Source organism: Clupea harengus, chromosome 3, assembly GCF_900700415.2.
Source record: "Clupea harengus chromosome 3, Ch_v2.0.2, whole genome shotgun sequence".
Classification (NCBI taxonomy): Eukaryota; Metazoa; Chordata; class Actinopteri; order Clupeiformes; family Clupeidae; genus Clupea; species Clupea harengus.
In genome coordinates, this window is record NC_045154.1 from 28,835,212 (window position 1) to 28,855,973 (window position 20,762).

The 20,762-nt window shown below is 43.7% G+C and overlaps 2 protein-coding genes across 4 annotated transcripts in view; both read left to right on the forward strand.

Annotated features, from left to right (window-relative positions):
* si:dkey-29p10.4 (zinc-binding protein A33) lies at window positions 1-4,075 on the forward strand. Its single transcript, XM_012839095.3, has 7 exons — window positions 1-335; window positions 588-1,618; window positions 1,891-1,986; window positions 2,237-2,485; window positions 2,627-2,649; window positions 2,814-2,962; window positions 3,275-4,075. The coding sequence occupies exons 1-7, from the start codon at window positions 86-88 to the stop codon at window positions 3,847-3,849; spliced, it is 2,373 nt and encodes a 790-aa protein (XP_012694549.2). The 5' UTR covers window positions 1-85; the 3' UTR covers window positions 3,850-4,075.
* Window positions 4,076-15,547: 11,472 nt separating this feature from the next.
* The window catches only part of tp53i11b (tumor protein p53 inducible protein 11b), a 37,710-nt gene continuing 32,495 nt past the window's right edge, over window positions 15,548-20,762 (forward strand). Inside the window, exons 1-2 of one of the 3 annotated variants that reach the window (XM_031565292.2) lie at window positions 15,599-15,690; window positions 20,341-20,430. Coding sequence is in view for 1 of the 3 variants with exons in the window: in XM_012839087.3 (XP_012694541.2) it covers window positions 15,607-15,690 (84 nt within the window). In the remaining 2 variants the exon portion in view is untranslated. Of the gene's footprint in view, window positions 15,691-20,340; window positions 20,431-20,762 lie in introns of all 3 variants that reach the window. The other 2 variants (XM_012839087.3, XM_031565291.2) reach the window with 2 other exon arrangements.

Genomic DNA, 20,762 nt, shown 5'->3' on the forward strand with positions numbered 1-20,762 from the left:
CTTTGCGGACTCAAACAACGAACTACGCTCCTCCTCCAGTGATGGCCAACGGTTTCTGTTTCGAGTATCGAGTAAGCATCTGAAAATGGGTGCGAAATTGGACACCCCAGCGCGAGTTCGGGGTCCTGTGTGCCCATTATGCCATTGTGAATGCAAGAATCCTACAGTACTGAAATGTAGACACCGCTTCTGTGAGGAATGTATAGGCGAGTTGTGGAGTGGGTCACTGTCGGGACCCGTGTTTTGCCCCGAATGCAAACAAGAATACAGGAAGTTAACCGATGCTTTTTGGGATATGGAAACATCCTTCCCATCGGCTAGCAGATATCCTTCGGGTATGTATATGATATTTGTTTTGAATAAGGGCAAACACATTTAATGGCAGTAATTATATAGTAGCTTATGTAATCGTCGACATAATTGGAGCAGGGCAGGCCTATTGCAGATCGAAGTCCACACTGTAACGCCAATTCAAATTCTGGTTATAAGCCCAACCCATTTCTCCATGACGTGCATAACATTATTTATTACGTGTATACGTTTGCTTTGCTGATTTCTCCTCTGTTGTTCATCACACTGAAACATAGGTTGGAGAGATAAGTTTTCTTCCCCTGCGTCCAAGAACAGTCTTCTCGGCAAGAGACGTCACTCCAGAATTCCGCAGCCACAGGAAAGTGGGCAGAGGCAAGTGTCATCTCCAGCCACAAATGGAACAGCGAGAAGTGATGGCTTCGCCTATCATGATGGTGAACCACCTCCCCGTAAAAAAACACATTCCACACCAGGGATTAACCCAAGCAGTAATACATCTACACCAAAGAACCATGGCTCTGTCAAAAGATCATCCTCAGATAGAAGCTCACTACCTTTGGAAGGGACATCTGCCACAGTGTGGTGCCCCGACCGAAGCACTGGGGGAATCCCAGTCAGTGAGGGACTTGAATCCCCAGAGAGTGATGACTCAAGTGTGGAGGAGGTCCTGGTTGTAAGTGGTGTGCCCTCAGAGAGCCAGTCACCAGTGGTAGTAGAGACACCTCTTGAGGAGCCCACATTGAAACAACAGACACCCCCTAAAACATCCACCCCGCCTGTACAGAAGTCCCCAAGAGCCACGACCCCTGCAATGGACATGCCCCCAGCCGCCCGATCTCCCTCTGTTAGTGGCTCACCCCCAGCAGCCCGATCTCGCTCTGTTAGTGGCTCACCCCCAGCAACCAGCTCCCCTCGTCAGCTTTCACCTGCTGCCAATCATCAGTCCTTCAAACGCATGGAGTCCCCACCAACACGAGACACTATCCAACCAGCTGCACTTGGGCTTGTCCCGTGTCACTACTGCTTCGCCCAGGACCAAAGGCCTGCCGTGAAGACCTGCCTGCAGTGCGGAGCCTCCATGTGTGCCGAGCATCTCCGCACCCACCTGGAGTCGCCGGTGTTCCAGGGCCACCCCCTGGTACCAGCCGTGAACGACGTGTCACCCTGGAGATGCCAGGAGCACCAGGAGATGAACCGCATCTACTGTCGGCCGTGCGGTGTGTGTGTGTGCACCGTGTGCACCGTGATCGGCTCGCACCGCGACCACCCCTGTATCGGCATCAAAGAGGCGGAGAAGGAGCTGAGGGTGAGCATGCTTTTGCATGGATGTGGTTCTCACAGAAAAGGGACATAATAGCGAGATGATGGCATCTAGTTTTGTATTTTCAGTGATCTTATCTTGTTGACCAAATACACTGATGTTGCCCGAGGTCTTCCCTTTGAAAATCAGAAAGTGATGCTCACTTAGCTGTATGTATCTTCCACTGAAATCGAAGCGGTGATGTTTTTGCTACATTGCTTTTAACTTTTGTGTTCAGATGTTTTGAAGATTTTTGTATTAATGATGACATCTTCTAGGGTGAAATGAAAGAGGAGATGAAGAAGTTGCAGGGACACGAACAAGCTGTTATGACCAGAAAAGCTGAACTCCTTCAAAAGAAACAGGCCTTCCAGGTAAGGTGATCAAAAACTGGACAGAGCTTTATTCTGCTTCCTGTTTAATTTAGCACATATGTGTTGGATTTGGTGTGTAAATTGTACATGCTCAATTATAAAAATAGAAAAAATTGTGTTTAGGTACAATATTTAGACAATAACAATATTCTATAATATTTAGAAAGGAATGAATGCCACGTTGATATAGTGTACGTGAGGATATAAGTCTCCCCTTGCAGCATCAAATCTACCCCACTCACTTCTGCAGGAGGTTCTAAATGAGGCCAGAGGCAATGTGCGGACCCAGTACCAAGCCATGCGGGAGGCCCTGGACCACGAGGAGCAGCAGGCCCTGCTCTGTGTGGCCAAGGAGGAGACCAGGAGCCTGGGCGGAGTGGAGGACCAGCTGGGCCTTCTGCAGACCACCCTGGGCACCATCCAGCACAGTGTGGACACCCTCACGGGGCTGGCTGACGCCACTGGGGCTCTCAGAGTCCAAGACCAGGCGTTTATCACGGTACTGCAGGACGATAGGGAGCTCCTGACAAAGTAGCTTTTTGAAGTGGAATTATGAAATCAATGATCAATGGCACTTATTTTGCAATGCTACAAATGCAAAAATCTTGATGTCGTTTTTGTATTTTCATGTTTCCAACAGGAGTACAACAAGGTGGCCTGCAGGTAAGAGGATGACAATGAAGAATATGTGCCATTATATGGAATTAGAACAAATCATAGGATTGACTAAGCTGAACAAATCTGGGAGCTGCTCCTGCTAGGATTATTGTGTCCATTGTGTAGAGTTACATGAATATTACATAATAGTGCTGTCATTTTATCCTCAGGATTAGTGGAATATCCAATCCAGTAGAGGACCTGGAGGCTCCACGGGAGGTGGACCGTGCTCGTCTGGGCTGCCTGCAAGGGTGGACAGAGAGGAGGCTGGACACGGTGGTTATTTCACGGCCCCACAGAGACCCATTCAGACTGATGTGTGAGTGGCCCTGTTATATCTTATTATATCTTATTGTCTCCATATACTACTGCTGTCGATTCACTTGCAGCAAATGAAGGAAGAACCAGCTTAACCATCAGCTCATATCCTTAACATATATTACAAATAACCTTTCTCTGCTTGTTTCTTGGTCTCGTACTCTGCCTCATAGAACATATACTGATGAACTGCTAACTGAACATATATTGCATTCTCTTAAGTGTATTTCTAGTGAATGACCACTGCTATTTTGCATAGAATGTGTTATGCTAACATCTTGGTGGTACCTGATGGTCTGTGTTCGCTTTGCAGACGGCATCACTCCACTCCTGGATCCTGACACGGCTCACCCAAAGCTGCTCCTGTCGATGGATAACCGGCGGGTGTCGTTCAGCGATACGCCCCAGCCGCATCCGGAGCATGACGCCCGCTTCAGCTCGTTCCCCCAGGTCCTGGCCTCGGGGGCCCTGTGTTACGGCCGCTGGTACTGGGAGGTGGAGGTGGCGGCAGACGAGGGAAGGTGGAAGGTCGGTGTGTGCGACGGGCAGATCGGCCGCAAGGGGCAGAAGGACGCCTGCCGGATGGGCTTCAACGGCCTCTCCTGGTGCCTCTTGAGCGAGGGGAAGGGGAAGGTGGAGGTGCTGCACGACAAGGAGTCCACGGCCGTGTGCGCGAACGCCCCCCCGAGGGTGGGCGTGCTGCTGGATTTCGAGGAGGGCTCCCTGTCGTTCTTCAGCGTGGCTGAGGAGGGCACTCTGACTCTGCTGTACAGCTACCAGCACGCCTTCACCCAGCCCCTCTACCCCGCCCTGGCTGTGTCCAAGACTCAGCTGACCATCTGCGACCTCTTCCAGAGGGATGGTGCTGATGAGAGCAATCAGGAATAGTCTGTCAAATCATTTTTAAATCACTTTTATCATTCCAAAATCAAGATGATGTGGGTTGTTTTCTGTCACCTACTTTTTCGTCTACTGGCATTTCGTGTAATGGATTTCCATGTTGGTAAATGTTTCGTTTTTTTTTATCTCAACGTCTTTTTCAGAATACAGGGATTTGTACCACTCATGAATTCATATCTGTTTCTACATAAATAAATCATATATTTACAAATTGTATGCGTGTTGAGTCAGTCATATTCAAGCAGCTCTGATGTTGTGAATTGTGAGGTTAGTGAGTACATTTAAATTTTGCTAACTTTTTTTGGATTCATAGTAGGAATGAAATCATAGTTACTGAAGTCCTCGAACCAGCTTTTATGTAAAATTCTGTAGTGATAGAAAGGGCCACTGTTTAATTGTCATTCAGACAATTCAGATGTGTGCCCACAAGATGGCAGCATTTACTTGGGACAATATTTAAACACAACCTAAAAGACAAAAGAATATTTATCAACACCATCATGATGTAAGACTTGCAATACCAATTACACAATCTAATATTTTAACATCTTAAATGCTTTTTAAGTCATTTTGTCAGTGTTCACAAAGCCAAGAGGGTATACCTCTCTTGTGGTGTGTTGGAGTTAGTAGAGGACACGGTTGGCATATGCTGCCTGTGTGTATGCCGTGGGGTCTTCTGTAGCGGCTGTGAGGCACAGACAGAAGCAGACGGAGTGGGGGCAGCATTGGCCTTTACACAGAGCTCATTACCACAGATCAGGCTGCTGACACACACGGTCTGAAACAGCCCAACTCCACACAGACATACACAATGGCATGGCACTTTCCAACCATGTGGGTGTTCAATCATCACCACAGCTGTGTGTGTGTGTGTGTGAGTGCAGACTTAGAATTGCAGCAGTGATGGTGATTCTGTCGTCTATATGTTTCCACACTCTTTCGATGTCATCACCCATCTTACACCTAGAATTCTGATTCTAAAGGGTCTAGCGATGGTATCCACTCGAACTCTGCTTGTCTTCGTGCTGTGAATGTTTATTAAAGAGTAGGCCTTTCCCTTGAAGGCCATATCACAGAAATGTTTCAAGGTTTATTTATGAGCTCAGTCGCATGCTCAAGTATGGTCCATTCATTTTTGTATTTGTCATGAGCCTGTATCCAGAATCATTTACAATTAATTACCATGCATTCCACAATCAAGTGGACAACTGGGGTCGAGCTGGTGTATTGTATTTCCCGAAGTGACTTCAATTTCCACTGGGAAGGGTTATTTTTTTAGGGGGTGGGGTTACCGTAGAGACAGAAGAAGACAGCTGATGATGTGTCGGAATGAGAGGGGAAGATGAGGGGAAAAAAAAGTCCGATGTGAGAAGATTGCATGAGGGAAAGAAACGAATTGGCTGAGGGAGAACCGCTCTCCTCAGGATGGGGCTCTGGGATGCTGCATTGTGCTTATCTTCATGCTGCAGACACACAGCTCAACTAATTGGAAATTTGCTTGGTTGATAATGCATGAAAACTTCAGCCCCCTCACACCCCCGCCCCCCGCTGTTTCCCCCCCCCCCCCAAAAATGAACTCGGAAGTTTCTTTTCAAGAGAAACTCAAAACCAGAACAGGTGTATTGTCATGTTAATCATTTTCACAGCTGCAGTCATGTGCAGTCAGCGCTGTGTCGACCTCTTCGTCGGGAAATGGCCGAGCCCTCCTCAGCTGTTCGGAGAGTGTGGGCACACGGCACAGGTGTAGCAGCCTGAGTGCTTCAACAGGCCAGATAAGGCAGCCAGCCTTTGCCTCTCAGCAGTCCACTGGCCGTTCCCAGAGGGCCCAGTGAGTACACAATCTGGAGGTATGGCACGTTGAATTGAGTTTTCACTAGGCTACTTGTTGTGAGATCCATCTTGGCAAGCTGTACCGGTGGCAAGAGGCGTAATTTATTTTCCGTCAAAAGGGAAAATAGTGCATTGAGCCTTTTTTTTGCTACATTCTACGTCAGTCCACTGAGAATAGAAAAATGAACAGAAAAAAATGGAGGAGGTGCTGAAAAGATTTGGCACCCGTTAAAGATCTTCCCATTAGCAACATTAATTACTCGGTCATTGTAACCCAATTGTAAACTGTGGCTTTGCGTCAGTTCTTGAACATGTCACATTTCTTGTTCCTGCTGCTCGAGATGATCCTGCTGCAGCAGATGGCTGGGGAAATAGGAAATGGTCTTGGGTAATACTCAATACACTTCCAACAGTCGTCTCGCGAGACAGGCTTTTCACACAAAACCCTCTGCAAATACCCAGCCAGCAATCACTGCGGCCCACCTGCTGTGCTGGGGCAATCATAGCTACTATGGAACACTGCAGCATAAAAGATAACTACTCACAAAAGACACGTCTGAAGCAAAAAAACGACCTCGTTTACTCCTCTGACATTTAAAGAATAGCTTTGAGCATGAGACTGAGAAGTCCATTCAAGCTCTTTAAGGTGTCAAAAGCATTGTAAAAAAATCTATTCAGTACCATCATGTTGTGCTGTTCTTGGTTCCCCATTTTGTGTGTTTATGAAACTATTTTCTGGTTAGCTGAAAAGCTGTGCATCTTTCTCGCATCACTTTAAGATAAAGATTAAGAGAAGAATGCAGATCATTCTCTCTGTGTGTCTGCAGTTCAGAGACACATTTGTCTGACCGTAAATCATCGAATGAATTATGAAATCCGCCGGTGCTGGGGGGGGGACAAGGAATTATGGGATAAGAATAGAGCTGACCTGAGATCTTTGGCCTTTCATGCACCGGATGAAAAGAAGATGTCATTGACTCTCAGTGCTCTTCATGGGGATTCACACAAATCCCTTGAAATGTGCTGTCTGGATGCCATTATTAAACAACAGGAGACAGGCATAAGTATTTTTGAAGTAGAAACAGCTTTAGTTTCAGCCAGATAGACGAGTGACCAGAAAAAAAGGCAGCATACACAAAAATGATGACATTTTGAGTCATTGTAGTGAACTGCAGCTACCGTAACTTTTCCCAGCTCTCAGCTTTTCTCAGCTCTTGCTCCTTAAATTCTTAAAATCCTCAGAACTTTGTTGTGACACCTTCAGCTCATAAACATTTGCTCAGCATTATTTTGCACAATATCAACCAAATAGTTTTTAATCTTTAATCAAAGATCACTACTGTCTGCTGTCAGTAGTAGTTGTGAGAATGAGACTGTCCAATTGTCCAATAGAATGATTACAATACAATAGGCATGTCATCAACCTCACACCTGAAATACAGTATGTAGCATATATATATATATGGATAGATAGATAGATAGATAGATAGAAATATATAGATATAGATATAGATATAGATATAGATATAGATATAGATATAGATATAGATAGCATGTCACACCAATCCCAAAATATCACTAATGAGGTGCCCACACAAGAAATCTTCACTGCACCCAGGAAGGACAGGCATCTGTTGATGGAGACTGTATAACAGCATTAGCAGATCTTAATTTAATTTTTGATATCTAATATCATCTCTACTATCTAATGCCATTTGTCTTATAAGCTGAAGTCTTATTCCTATCTAAATTATACAGCATGACAGGATTTACAGAATAAATATACTGATGCGTGTGGAAAATCAAACGAGTGGCTGTGTTATGTGTGCAGAAGCAGCAGGAAATGCTTACAATACTGTGAGCAATTATTAATGTAGTTCACGTTTCCCAAATTTAAATTGTCATTGGAGGACTGATCTGAAGCCACAGAGAAATGCTGTAATGAAGACGAATGGGTATTTTATAAATGGCACATATGAGTACAATTCGTCCAGCGTGCCCTCTGAATGTGGCCCTCCTCTTCCTTTCATGTCCATTAGAGGGGGGAAATGGTGACAGCCCTTTGTTCTTATCCTCCGTCCCGGAGATGAGGGATATTCCTGGGGCTGTCAGTTTGTGTCTGTGATGTTCCTATCTGGCTGTAGTGTGTGTTTTTTTTAAAGTCACTCCCAGCGGTGTGCCATGCTTTTCTTCCATCTATTTTCTCTCACTTTCCACTGCTGTCTCTCTCAGAGCTGATGGGACCTGTCACTCTCAGAGCTGATGGGACCTGTCTCTCCTTACTGATGGGACCTGTCTCTCTCAGAGCTGATGGGACCTGTCTCTCTCCTTACTGATGGGACCTGTCTCTCCTTACTGGGGATTGCCAGAGGAGAACTGTCCACAACCAACACGCCATTTCCAACAGAAGACACCTACGTATATACACTTCCACAAAGCATCCATGGGGTTTTATGTGTTTGTTTGTGTTCTATGACTCCTGCAGAAAACACATTCAAAACAAAGATGAAGATATGTCAACGGACTGACTGTACAAGTTGCTGAAAGTAATTCAGAAATGCTGGTAGAGTCCACAGCAGCACTCAGTGTCATCACAATGGCTTATTTGTGTATATATTAATTTATTTATTAATGTATATGAATGTGTAACTTTGCTGACTCACAATAATCATGACAATGAATTTCCTGTCAGTACAATGATCACTGATCGCTGACCTAGTGGCATTGATCATTCTGCTGGAAGAATTTAATCTAAGATGGATTGTGCTCCCATTACAGATATTCGTGATGGAGTCCTGATTGAGTGTTGACATCTGGGACACACTGTTAAATACAACACCATAATCTATCAAACGGACTGCAAAGTCAGTGCGTAGATTGATGAATGCATAGGCTTTGATGCTTTCCTTATTACACTTTATAGGCGTTGATGCTTTTTCCATAATGGCATGAAACTGGCATTCATCATGCCCAACAATGCCTTTAGAATCCCCCAGTCTCCTCTATTCAAGAGGATATATGCTCTGACTATTTTCCCACATAGACGTCCATACGTTCCTGACGTTTTAGATGCCCTGCGTATGTCCTTCCCTATAGGGCGGATTCCATTATTTTTCTCGGATTCACTGGAGCGGATAACATGAGCTGAACAGTACCTGCCATGATGTTCTGATGGGTTCCCTCCTTTGATTCTGTATGTCTCTGTTTGTCTGGCCCTGGCATGTTGACACATCCAATCACATCATGCTGTGAAGGTGCTCGTGGGTTTAGGAGACTCATAAGGAGACATCAGTGGAGTTTGTCTCAGGTGTGAGACACATTCACCTTTGCCCTTGTGTCTGAAGAGAAGTCCCAGGAGAGAGAACTGACAAAGCACCCTGAAGCTATTCAGAAGCTACACTCTACAGCCTAGATTATGCTGGCTGACAGTGATACAAGAACCGGGACTTTTGAACAATTACAGTAGTTATCCAACATATCAATATTCTGTTTCAGTACGAACAAGAAGAACATACCGGCGAGACCGGCTCAATTTATTTTTCAGAGTTGGTTCAATGAATGATAAAATGGCAGTCGATCGTTGTGGACAACCTTTATGGTGACACCTGTAATCTTCCCCATCTCAAAAAATATAATGGTCTTCTTTTGTGACCCGCATGTTGAATGCTCATGCAGTGAATATCAAAAGGCATGAAACACCCTGTTTTCAGATAGATAATAGCAAAGCTACAAAGCTATTGTTGAAGCTTTATTCAAAACCATAATTACAACGTGGGGGAAAATGTTTTGCTCAGTCAGTGTTGCATGGGGGGGTGTAATTCAATTTAGCTTTTCAGCATATGCAAAAGGGTGTCTCTGTCGCTCTGTCTCTCTCTTTTGTGTGTGTGTGAGTGTGTGTGTGTGTGTGTGTGTCTGTGTCTGTGTCTGTGTCTGAGTGTGTGTGTGTGTGTGTGTGTGTGTGTGTGTGTGTGTGTGTGTCTGTGTCTGTGTCTGTGTCTGTGTCTGTGTCTGTGTCTGAATGTGTGTGTGTGTGTGTGTGTGTGTCTGTGTCTGTGTGTGGTGTGTGTGTGTGTGTGTGTGTGTGTGTGTGTGGTGTGTGTTTGTGTGTTTGTGTGTGTGTTTGTGTGTGTGTGTGTGTGTGTGTGTGTGTCTGTGTCTGTGTCTGAGTGTGTGTGTGTGTGTGTGTGTGTGTGTGTGTGTGTGTGTGTTTGTGTGTCTGTGCGTGTGCGTGTGCGTGTGCGTGTGCGTGTGCGTGTGCGTGTGCGTGTCTGTGTCTGAGTGTGTCAGGGTCCTTGATTAGCCCTTTAACCGGTCCTTCTTCCACTCCAGTGAAAGCTCAGATCTGCTGCTAAGGGCGTGAGCTCAGTCCCTCACAGGACAAGAGCCATTGGGCCGCTTCTTCACGTGCCGGAGCATTAATGCTCCGCTGAGTTTCACTGCCTCATTTGCTTCTTGGCTTTCATTAACCGAGCGCAACCCATAATGGCTGAATAATAATAACGGCTTAAAGAGCTTTGCCCAATCCCAATACATCATGGCATTACCTACCAGTCAGATGGCATTACCTACCAGTCAGATGTGAATGAATACTGGCTAGCTCCAGGTGGGCGATTTTGCACTTAAGGAATCTCAACCTTTCGGGTGCCTTTATATGTGGATCAGAACACACAGAAAAGAAAAAACCTCCCTCTCACCACAGTAAAAATGTCAAGTAAAGAGTGGTCTAGTGGAATTACCATGGGACTGGCCTTTCCCTGCTTTATGCTTGACCCGATGCAAGCAGACAGGAGAGGACCAGACACAATAAGTTAGAAAATAAATGCCTGACATTTCTAGAGGCACAGTGGGTCAGGAATCACCACAGAGAATCACCACAGAGAATCACCCTTCCAGAGCAAGAGCACCAAAAAGCCCAATCTCAATCACAGGACAGTAGATAGGGAATGACTAAGTCATAATAAATGTGCATACTCATGTATGTATTGAACACATTTTCTTTTAATGAACGGTTCTCAAAGAGAACATAAAGTCTTCATATTAACAGTATTCATATTCCCATTGACATGTAGCACAACCAGCAGAACAATTTGATCTATTAAGCTACTGGTCAGTGAGTATGAGTGAGTGAGTATGAGTGAGTCAGTGAGTATGAATGACCCTGATCTATTAAGCTACTGGTCAGTGAGTATGAGTGAGTGAGTGAGTGAGTGAGTGAGTGAGTATGACTGAGTGAGTCAGTGAGTATGAGTGAGTCAGTGAGTATGAGTGAGTATGAGTGAGTCAGTGAGTATGAATGACCCTGATCTATTAAGCTACTGGTCAGTGAGTATGAGTGAGTCAGTGAGTATGAGTGAGTGAGTGAGTGAGTGAGTATGAGTGAGTCAGTGAGTATGAATGACCCTGATCTATTAAGCTACTGGTCAGTGAGTATGAGTGAGTGAGTATGAGTGAGTCAGTGAGTATGACTGAGTGAGTCAGTGAGTATGAGTGAGTCAGTGAGTATGAATGACCCTGATCTATTAAGCTACTGGTCAGTGAGTATGAGTGAGTGAGTATGAGTGAGTCAGTGAGTATGAATGACCCTGATCTATTAAGCTACTGGTCAGTGAGTATGAGTGAGTGAGTGAGTGAGTATGACTGAGTGAGTCAGTGAGTATGAGTGAGTCAGTGAGTATGAATGACCCTGATCTATTAAGCTACTGGTCAGTGAGTATGAGTGAGTGAGTATGAGTGAGTGAGTGAGTGAGTGAGTGAGTATGAGTGAGTCAGTGAGTATGAATGACCCTGATGTTCACACTGACTGATACTAGACTGTCAGTTGAATAGATTATAAAACCAAGTTAGAAGTCCTTTTGCACCAGATATGACAGGAAAATATATCATGAAAATGTGCTCAAGATTTGATTTGACTGCAGAAAATTCCCAAACTTTCAAGACAAAACACTGACAGACTGATTCCCACTGGGCTAGCCCTTGGCTGTGTGACTAATTGGCTGCACATAGACTCAGTTTCAGTGCTAACAATGCATGAGTGATTGCAATGCTGCTTAGGAGCACCTTTGATGTAGTGCAGAATTTGTGGGGGAAAGAGCGAATGGTTAAACTCTGTTAATTAAGCTGCCAGTGCAAATGCGGGTCCTTGTTTTCTGTTTCCCCCTGTGGCTCCACAAGAGTCTGAGTCATGAGCCTTATTGAGTTATGCCTGCGCACAGAAATGTCATATGCCACTGTGTCCCTGTGGAAGCTGCTTTTCCACCTGACTGAAACACAGGGGGCACCGTCAGGCCCTCCATTAGCATGCCACACACTATTAGCATAGAAGGACTGCACTGAAGTGTTCATTCTGAATAATAATAATAATAATAATATTAATAATAAACAGCAGCAGCAACGGCATAATCTAATTGTTGGAATTAAGCAGCAGAGAAGCAATGTTTTGGGTAAAAACATGACCCACTTGGAACAGGAGGAGGACGACTGATAAGTCTATTAATGTGATGTGGCACAATGATGAATGTGGCACAATAGCCAAAAGTAAGTGCATTTTGTGAGAGGGCCGGGTGCCAAAAACACAAGCCTGATGAAAGCAAAGCACAAAGAGGTTGTTCAGTGATGACAGGGACCTAATTGATATTGGATTAACCTTGCCACTGGTCCCTGTGTGTTCTGGACAAGTAGAGCAAGGCGCAGCGAGGAGGCCAGGGGGAGCCTGGCTGTACAGCAACAACTTAGTGCTGTCAATTTGATTCTCAGAAGGAAGGTCGATTTGTCAGCCACTTCTGTGAGGGCTGCATTAAGGACATCCAAGAGGACTGGGAGCTTTTTTATGTGACAACAGGGCCTCTGAAAGGCTAGTGTCAGTCCCTGTTTTGTCCTTTTAATCAGTGGAACAAATGCCCCATCCCCTCATTCTTACCTTGCTCACCAAAACACAACAGAGTGTCCATTTTAGATAACAACGGCCTTCTACTTGGCCTGAGCTGTTTTGGTTATATAAAGTTTTGCCAAGATATATTTCTGCGGAGAAAAACAAAAACTCTGGAGATATATAGGACAGTGAGAAGCCAGCCAAAAGATTATAATGTATTGTTTCCACCCTGGTATAACCTTCACATCTTTTTTTTTTCTATTGTAGAACCTTTCACTCTTTCTCAAGGAATGTCATTGTCCTCGGTTTCTTGCTAGACAAGGTGTAGGAAGTTTTTAGAGGCAACAGCTGAGTTTTGTTATACCCCCTTGCCCCCTCGCCGCCCCCTCCTTAATCTTTATGATCTGCTTCCCACTGGGTCTCCAAATCCCTCTCGCTTTTTAGCTCCTCCTTCACAACAGTGTACACTTTGATCTCCATTTATTACACAACACCCCACGGCACCTTTAATCAGAACAAAAACATTTTTTCTTCTCCATAACATGCTACGTGGGGCCCTGGGTACAGTTTATGGACCTCAACATGTCATGTGCCTCAATTTCATTTTCCTGTTTCCTTCAGTAGCACTCCTTATCCTACCTCCTTCCTTAAAATAAACTGGAACGGTAGGTATTTTCCAAAAGCGTTTTCATACATTCACAACTTCACATTTTAATGTAGAATGTATCAAATCAATCTAAGCTAGATGGACATTTCACCAGTTAACTTTGGTGACCCATGGTTTGCTGCCAAGACAGAGACACATTTAGTTCAGCAACAGTCGAGGAGTTTAACCCATCTGGATAAATCTGTTCCGCACCCAGAGCGTATATCACAGCAGGAATGTAATTACAGCAGGAATGTATGGTACAGGAATGTCTGACTTCACTATCGTATCTTGAATGAATTCTTGTATGAATTCAAATGATGCATTATCGGCATTGACTAGCAATTAGGCATCATCAGCAACACTACAGCACCGATGTGCTTTTGAACTTTATATTAAATACTTTATGTACACTCCTAATAGATCTCATTCTTCATAATGCCCTCCAGAAATTTTTATTTTGTGGCTCCACCCAAAAAAATTATACATTATTGCATCCTGCAAAGAAGGTAAGTAATCTCTTGCCTCATGTTACCAGTAATTAATACTTTCACCATTTGTACAAGCCCCCCCCCCCCCCCCCCCCCCCCCCTGTTTACAAGGCTGAGCTTTATTTACTGAGGTGAGGGGGTTTAAATGACCAGAAATAATGGGACTTTGGTCTATCTGTAAATAAAAAGCATTAGGTATTAGGTATTTGGTATTAAGAATTAGGTATTTGTTTCCAACTCAAATTGCAGCCACTAAATTCAGTAAGATTTCGAATAGTCTTTTGCTGTGCCAGACACTGTGAGTTTTCTTCTGTAACAGTGACCAAACCGGCCTCCTGAATTTCACCTTAAAATTAGTTTTGTAATATTTCACTCAGAGTGATGTTGAAGATGCATGATGGAAATGTCATCGTCTGAAGACTTCTGCCTGTCTTCAATCTACTGCTTCTATCTTCTGCTTGTGTCAAGACAATGAAATATGAAACAGAAGGGGGTAAGCTCCTGTTTAAAACGAGTAGGTGGGATGCGGTGTGCAGACACAATACTGCCTGACGTAATCAAAAATCACAGTTTCTTGAGCCTTTTTTCAGGGTAATCTCATAAATACAGCAAAGGATCCCTACTACTGGAATTGAACCCATCTGACACATCTGCCGGTGCTTGTGTTTATCATAGATCTCCACTAGCAAGGAAATGGAGCTACAGTATATTTGATAGTGAGCATCTTTCAGGAGCTGCAGAGATGTTCCCCTGGCACTGACAGCTGGGGAGCTAGTGTCTGATTGGTTGCTTAGGGCATGGGAGGCTGAATGAATGGTGTTGGCAGAAAGGTCTGTGGGTGTGCATTTGTGATTATCTCTGGCAAAGTCAAGGCCCCACAGAGAAGCACAACTGTCATTTTAAAATGAACATAGAGACTGTAGAGGAGGCTAAAGGAGATGGAGATACTCAAAGCTGTCTATTCATCAGGCTGCGTTATGAAAGTCTTTCAAAAACATTATAGGGGAAATTAAGCCTGTACATTAATCTCACCTCTCTTGACTGATTGTAGATTATCCAGACAACCTTAAATTCAGCCTCTCTTTTGTTTGACCAACTCATCCTCTATCACAACATTGCAGTTTAACACTGCTAATAGTTGTATCACTTCTATCACTATCTATGAACAGAGATAGAGAGTTACTTCTTCACACCACACAATAATCAAAAAAAGGTTTTGCCAAGGTTCTCAGCAGTCGATTTCACACACAGTGAATGCTACATCAGTTTTACACTCACCCATCCACACATCTAGAGCTGTTTGTTAATAAATATATAGAATAACAGACTACTTATTCAAGAAGGAGAGTTTCCCATTGCCTCAAAACCCTCTAGCATACTAATAAACGTACTCCAAGGAAAAACTAGACTCCACTGCATTCAGAAACCACAGGCCAATCTCCGACCCTCTAAATTCATGAGGTTTATATGCTTACATGTTCAGATATATTCTTCAGCCCAGCTGTATCTTGCATAGTCTGCCATGAACTACATTAATGTGACCCCTTCATCAGTTAAGTTCCTAAAATATATTCTAGGGAAATTCTGGATTCACAATTTCAGAGGGCAAAACAAGCTACCAGTACCAATGAGACTTATTTTAACAACAATGTTTGTTTGATTTTTGCTAATCATATCTCATAAGACACACTACTAACTCTTATGTACTATCTCAAATGTGGGCGACATACCCTATTCGGTCGAATATGAAGGTATTACAAGAATCGAAGAAAATCCTGTTGGTATAACTCTTCTACAATTTACGGTAAAAAGAACGCGCAGTTAATTGTCTCTATTTGTCACATTACGGTAAGTTTATAGCTCTGTCGGATTCTAGGATGTTTGCAAACCCAAAGAGCACGGCGATGTAAATGTTTGAGGGAAACACACCCGCGACAGTCGACAATAAGGTGGAAAAAACGAGAGCTTGGAGAAATTTTGCCGGTTGTCTCACAGTAAGTAAGCCACACTTGGCAACCTCGCTAACACCTTAAACATCTACAAATTTATAAATAGTTTTAGGAGTGTTTCCTGTTCTTCTTGTAAGTGTTTCGTCTGACATGTGGTGAAAAGATAAATGTCTTAAAACATTCTCTGAAAATGACACGACTTGTAAAAATACGTAAAGCATGTGTGTGTCGTTTGGATACATTGCGGAAACATGAAGTGCATAAATGATTCAGAAGACAATTGCGGGGAAATATTTTAGGTTTGGCGCGTGAGTTGATGATACGTGTGATGGAATGGACTTTGAACTATTGAATAAATCACAGTTCTTTTTATTTGTTTACCAGTTGTTGGTGTTGATTTTCTATAAATAGAAATGACATTTACGGCTTGTAAAACTTTAATTTTGCGAAATGCACTCGAACATCTGAAAAATGTTGCTAGGAAAATGTTTAAAGTGCAGTAAGACGCGCAGTGTTATATTCTCGGACATCACGTTTGACATTAGTGAAGGAAATTCCTATACCGTATGTTTCTGCCAAAATAGCTTAACGTTACACGATGGTCTTCTGGCTTCTGATACTTACAGCACTTGCTTTCCAACTGTGGCTCCATCATGCGCTTGGTTAGAGTCTCTCTGGGCGTGCACGTTTACGATAAGCGTCTCGGTAAGAATGTCAAGACATCTCAAAACAGCCAAAAGGGCATTTTTGTGTTGACGGAAATGTAAGTTATTGACATGTCATCATGCCCCCTCACGCCTCAGCAAGCAAGAGTCAACTCCAATAGCCTTATCCTAATGGGCCACTCTGTCACCGTCTTTGGAAATTAAATGTGTGCAACATGAGAGTAGTTAACACTACCATGCTTACCTAGTATACATCTTTAGAACTGCCACAGAAAGGTTTATGTGATTTTTCTGACACAGACCTGTTTAAACATTATGTGACAAGTATAGTGCTGTGACAGAAATGTGGACTTTGAGTAGGTTGCTCTGTATGGGCCCCCCATCCCATCTTAATCTGTGATTCTAAGGTGTATGTTTGGGAAATTCCAGGCTTTTCAGGTCCTTTCCCCAGCTATGGTTTAGTTCCATTGTTATTCTGCCCATTCCCCTGCTGGTAGGCATGTCATGTAATCCAGTATGTAGTATAATGTTACTGGGCAAGATTAATTCATTCTTCTGTGTTGAAGTGTATACCTGGCACAGTTTTTTGCAGTCTTTGTCCATGATTGCCTTTGCATGCCAAATTCTTTTAGTTGTGGGAATGTGTTTGGGATGAATTCAGTTTTGCATGTGCGCAGATTTTGCAAGAGGAGGTAGGTAGGGCAGAGCCACTTCCAAGATTGTGCACTTCAGAGATGGTGTGTTAGATGGCGTCACCATTTGCTTTGAAATGCTTGACAGCCTCTCCAACTTGATCATCCGGTAGTGAGAGCTGTGGGGAGGCTCAGCGTGTCACCATGGGTTGGGAATCTCTTTCACCTACTTTATGACATGTCTAGGTTTAGGTCTGGTCTTTAATTGTTTTATTTGCGAAACCCCAAAACAATTGTGGCATAATAGTAGTTGGTGTTTGGCATTTACACCGTTACTAAAATCCCAAATGACTGCATGCCGGATCGGTAATAGGATAAAGAAACCTACAATTGCTATACTTATAAGATCTTGAATTAAGGTTGACCTTCGTATGCACTTAAGCAAGCACTTAAGTGTGTGGCTAGTTACAACAAGATGGTGATATCTTAGTGGGGACTAGATACAACTTTGGTTGCAGGGGTTACATGTTGCTTCTGTTGACAGCAGAGAGCAGAAACAATGTGTCTCGCAATTACATTTAAATGTGAGGCATGTAGTTCCTGCTGTCAAAAGTCAAATGAGCCTAGAGTGACGGCAATAACTAGTCTCACTTGTGTCACAATTAATTTGTCTTTAAAGGCGCAGTTAAAGACAGCCTTTTCTGATATTACTCTGAATTCTGTTCAATGTCTTTCATTACCTCCCTCATCATAAAAACATCTCAGAAACTTAAACAAAGAATTGAGATGCATTGTACACTCTGATATTGGGTAATACTGTCTTTTTCCAGGTTTCTTCAGAATTTTATCGATTAGGTGTTTTCCCCCCAAATAGATACTGTTCACCAAGGTGATATTAAAGCTTGCTGGCGTCATAACTACTGCGTGGATTTTGCCATTCTCTAGCGGCCCCATATATAACCCCCTGCCTAGCTACAGCTGTCTCCATCATAGAGCCTACGAGTCTGGCCTCCCAGGGTGCCTGCCCTTCTGTCAATGCCAATCCTGGCTTTTTTGTAATCAACACATGATTGCCATTGTGTGGCCCAGATTTCTGATCACCAGCTGATCTGGAATCAGCACATCGTGTCCAGGCCATCTAATTAGTAAGGAATGGTGGAAGGTATCTCTCTCTCTCTTTTTTTTTTTTTTTTGGTCCCAAGTTACCATGGAAATAAAGGGAGAAAAAAAGAAGAGAAACAGCTCCCCTTAAGAGCTAGGTTCTGAAGGTGACAAGACAAGTGTAGGTTTTGGGGCATAGTGCAGGTCCGTTCCATCGCTGTGTGGGCAGTCATTCCCTTCTATCCAACCTACTGAGGACTGTCTGAGAGAATTCTAAATTTGACTCATCATGACACATGATGGTTTGGACTATTTGTTGATCAGTTTGCCATTCTGAGGTATGCGTGGGAAGAAGCAAGGAGAGATGTTGTTAGAGGACTTAAGGAGGGCTCTTGGGAGCAAGAGATACACACCCACCTAAACACTATGATGACTGTGTGAAGCTGCCCTTTATTGGTTAATTTGTCTATCTTAAAATTATCCAAATATGGTGTTAATGCTTTGGTCAGCTGTTAGAGTGCATTATATAGGCTTATGTATGGTTTCTGATTTCTCTATGTGAGATATGTTCTGTTTTTTTATTCCAGTCATCCCACATAGATTTCTGTGATGTTTGCCATACCATGGGTTTGGAACCCATCAATAGATCAGTGGATGTACATGAAAATTCCCTACATATTTCATGAGGTAGAGTTCATATGCAAAAACTGCCCCTGTACCTCAGCAGGTTGGATAGCCATTCAGTTAAGGTATATGTATAGCAATGACTCAAAAGGCAGCAAGGTCCTCAGATGTCCTAGAGGTCTAGAGAGAGCTTGACTCTGTTGGTCACACAGGCAGATGGTGACCCGCTTTCTGTCCTCAACTTAACCGTTACACGATTTCACTTGTTAATCCAAGTTCAGTAGAAAACGAATTTCAGTACTTAGTCTGATTTGGCGCAAGTCAAATCGTTTCTTCAAATCGTGTTGTGGACATTGTAGTGCCTGCATGATTTCTTTGCTGAGTGACCTTTTAGATCTAGATCAGTGATTAAGGCCGATGACTAAAGCATGTGTAAACAGAGGAATCGAGCACTTACCAGATGCAGTGTTTGTTACCGCAGTGACTTGCCAATATTGCCAGACTCATTGTGTGCCAGAGCACAGAGCCCTAGAGGAGTGGCCCCATTGGTTTAATTCTCTAAATCTGTCTGCACGATGGAATTAGTTTTAGTGAAGGTAAATGACACAGCCTGACTGGATCAATAATGGCCTGAACTCATATTACTCTCACTAAAGGCGAGCTCCTGGATTCTAATCCCATACACTTTTTTTTGCAAATGCGAAAATCAGCAATTGCTCCTCACGGTGTTCTGGCTGTCCGTTTAGTATTCGCGCTTAAAAAAAAGTTCAGATGGTCGTGTCTTGGCTCTGTGAATGGGGAAACAAACATTGTGCTTCGGGCCGAGCCATAAACAATCCCAGCCAATCAACGCAGAGCTTCAGGAGCATGGAAGGGAGGGTCTAATTTGATGGGCTGTTGGGCTCAAATATCAACAACCTTTTGTGAGACCAAAACAGCATTGTGGACTCTACCTTTTAAGATAGAAGAAGCAGGGGGGCACTGTGGTGCAAGCAATAGCCCCGACCATTTTCGGGCTCGAACGCCCACAGGGACACGGGTTCGAATCCAACCCGCTGTCATTTCCCGATCCCACTCCCCACCTCTTCTCTCCATCTCATTTCCTGTCCAAATCTTCACTGTCCTATCTGAATAAAGGCAAAAAGCCCAAAAATGAATCTTTAAAAAAAAAAGATAGAAGAAGCAATTACATTTTTTTTCCTTCTTTGAGATAATTCAGATTATTTTGGTTTAGCCCCCACAGGTGCGCTTGCGCTCAGGACATTGCCAGGTGGAGGAGCACACAGGAGCTCAAATATCAACAACCTTCCGTGAAACCAAAACCCGAATCACGGACTCCGACTTTCCCAGTGATCTCAATGTTATATGCCCGAGGTGCTGTTCCTGGGGGATTTGTTGTGGACACAGTGACTTGATCTTCCTGCTGCCCTTACAGCTTTGCTTTCCATCGATTGTGCTACTGTGGAGCTTGACTTGTTATATGAACACGGTCATGCACTTTGCTCGTAGCTGAAGCACAACAAGTAGAGAACTGACTGCTGCATCCCTGACACCTTTACAGTCCTGTTGCTGTCCTTTACAGGAGCACGGTTCCTGAAAGTGTCGTTGAACAAGCATCATAGTTAAATGATAGAGATTATTGTTTAGAACAACCTCTCTCTCTCTCTCCACAGTTACCACAGTGGTTGCTCAATGACGCTTTGGGGAAACGCAGGCCAGAGAAGTTGCCCTGCTGCATTTCAGGAGTGTTTATTTCACTTAAGGTCAGCAGACTAGGCTGTAGATGGAACAAACACAAGTAGTCTTTATGTCGAATGAGCTGTTGGTTCAGTTTTTCCTAATACACTTTGCATGTGCCAAACCTCTCCCAAAAGGGCTACAATTTCCCACTTTGTGAGAATGTGCTTCTTCCCTTCTTGCTGTGCTGAAGACAACACCTGTGGAGTTATGAGGACATTTTCAGGCTAGGTATCCTCCTATGGATTTGACCTCAACAGGATTACTGTCAGACAGGGCAGGCCATTGTCTGATATTGCCTCCTTTGTCAGACTAACAGAAAGGGTCTACTCAAGTATTTTTTTTATAGTGAAAAAAA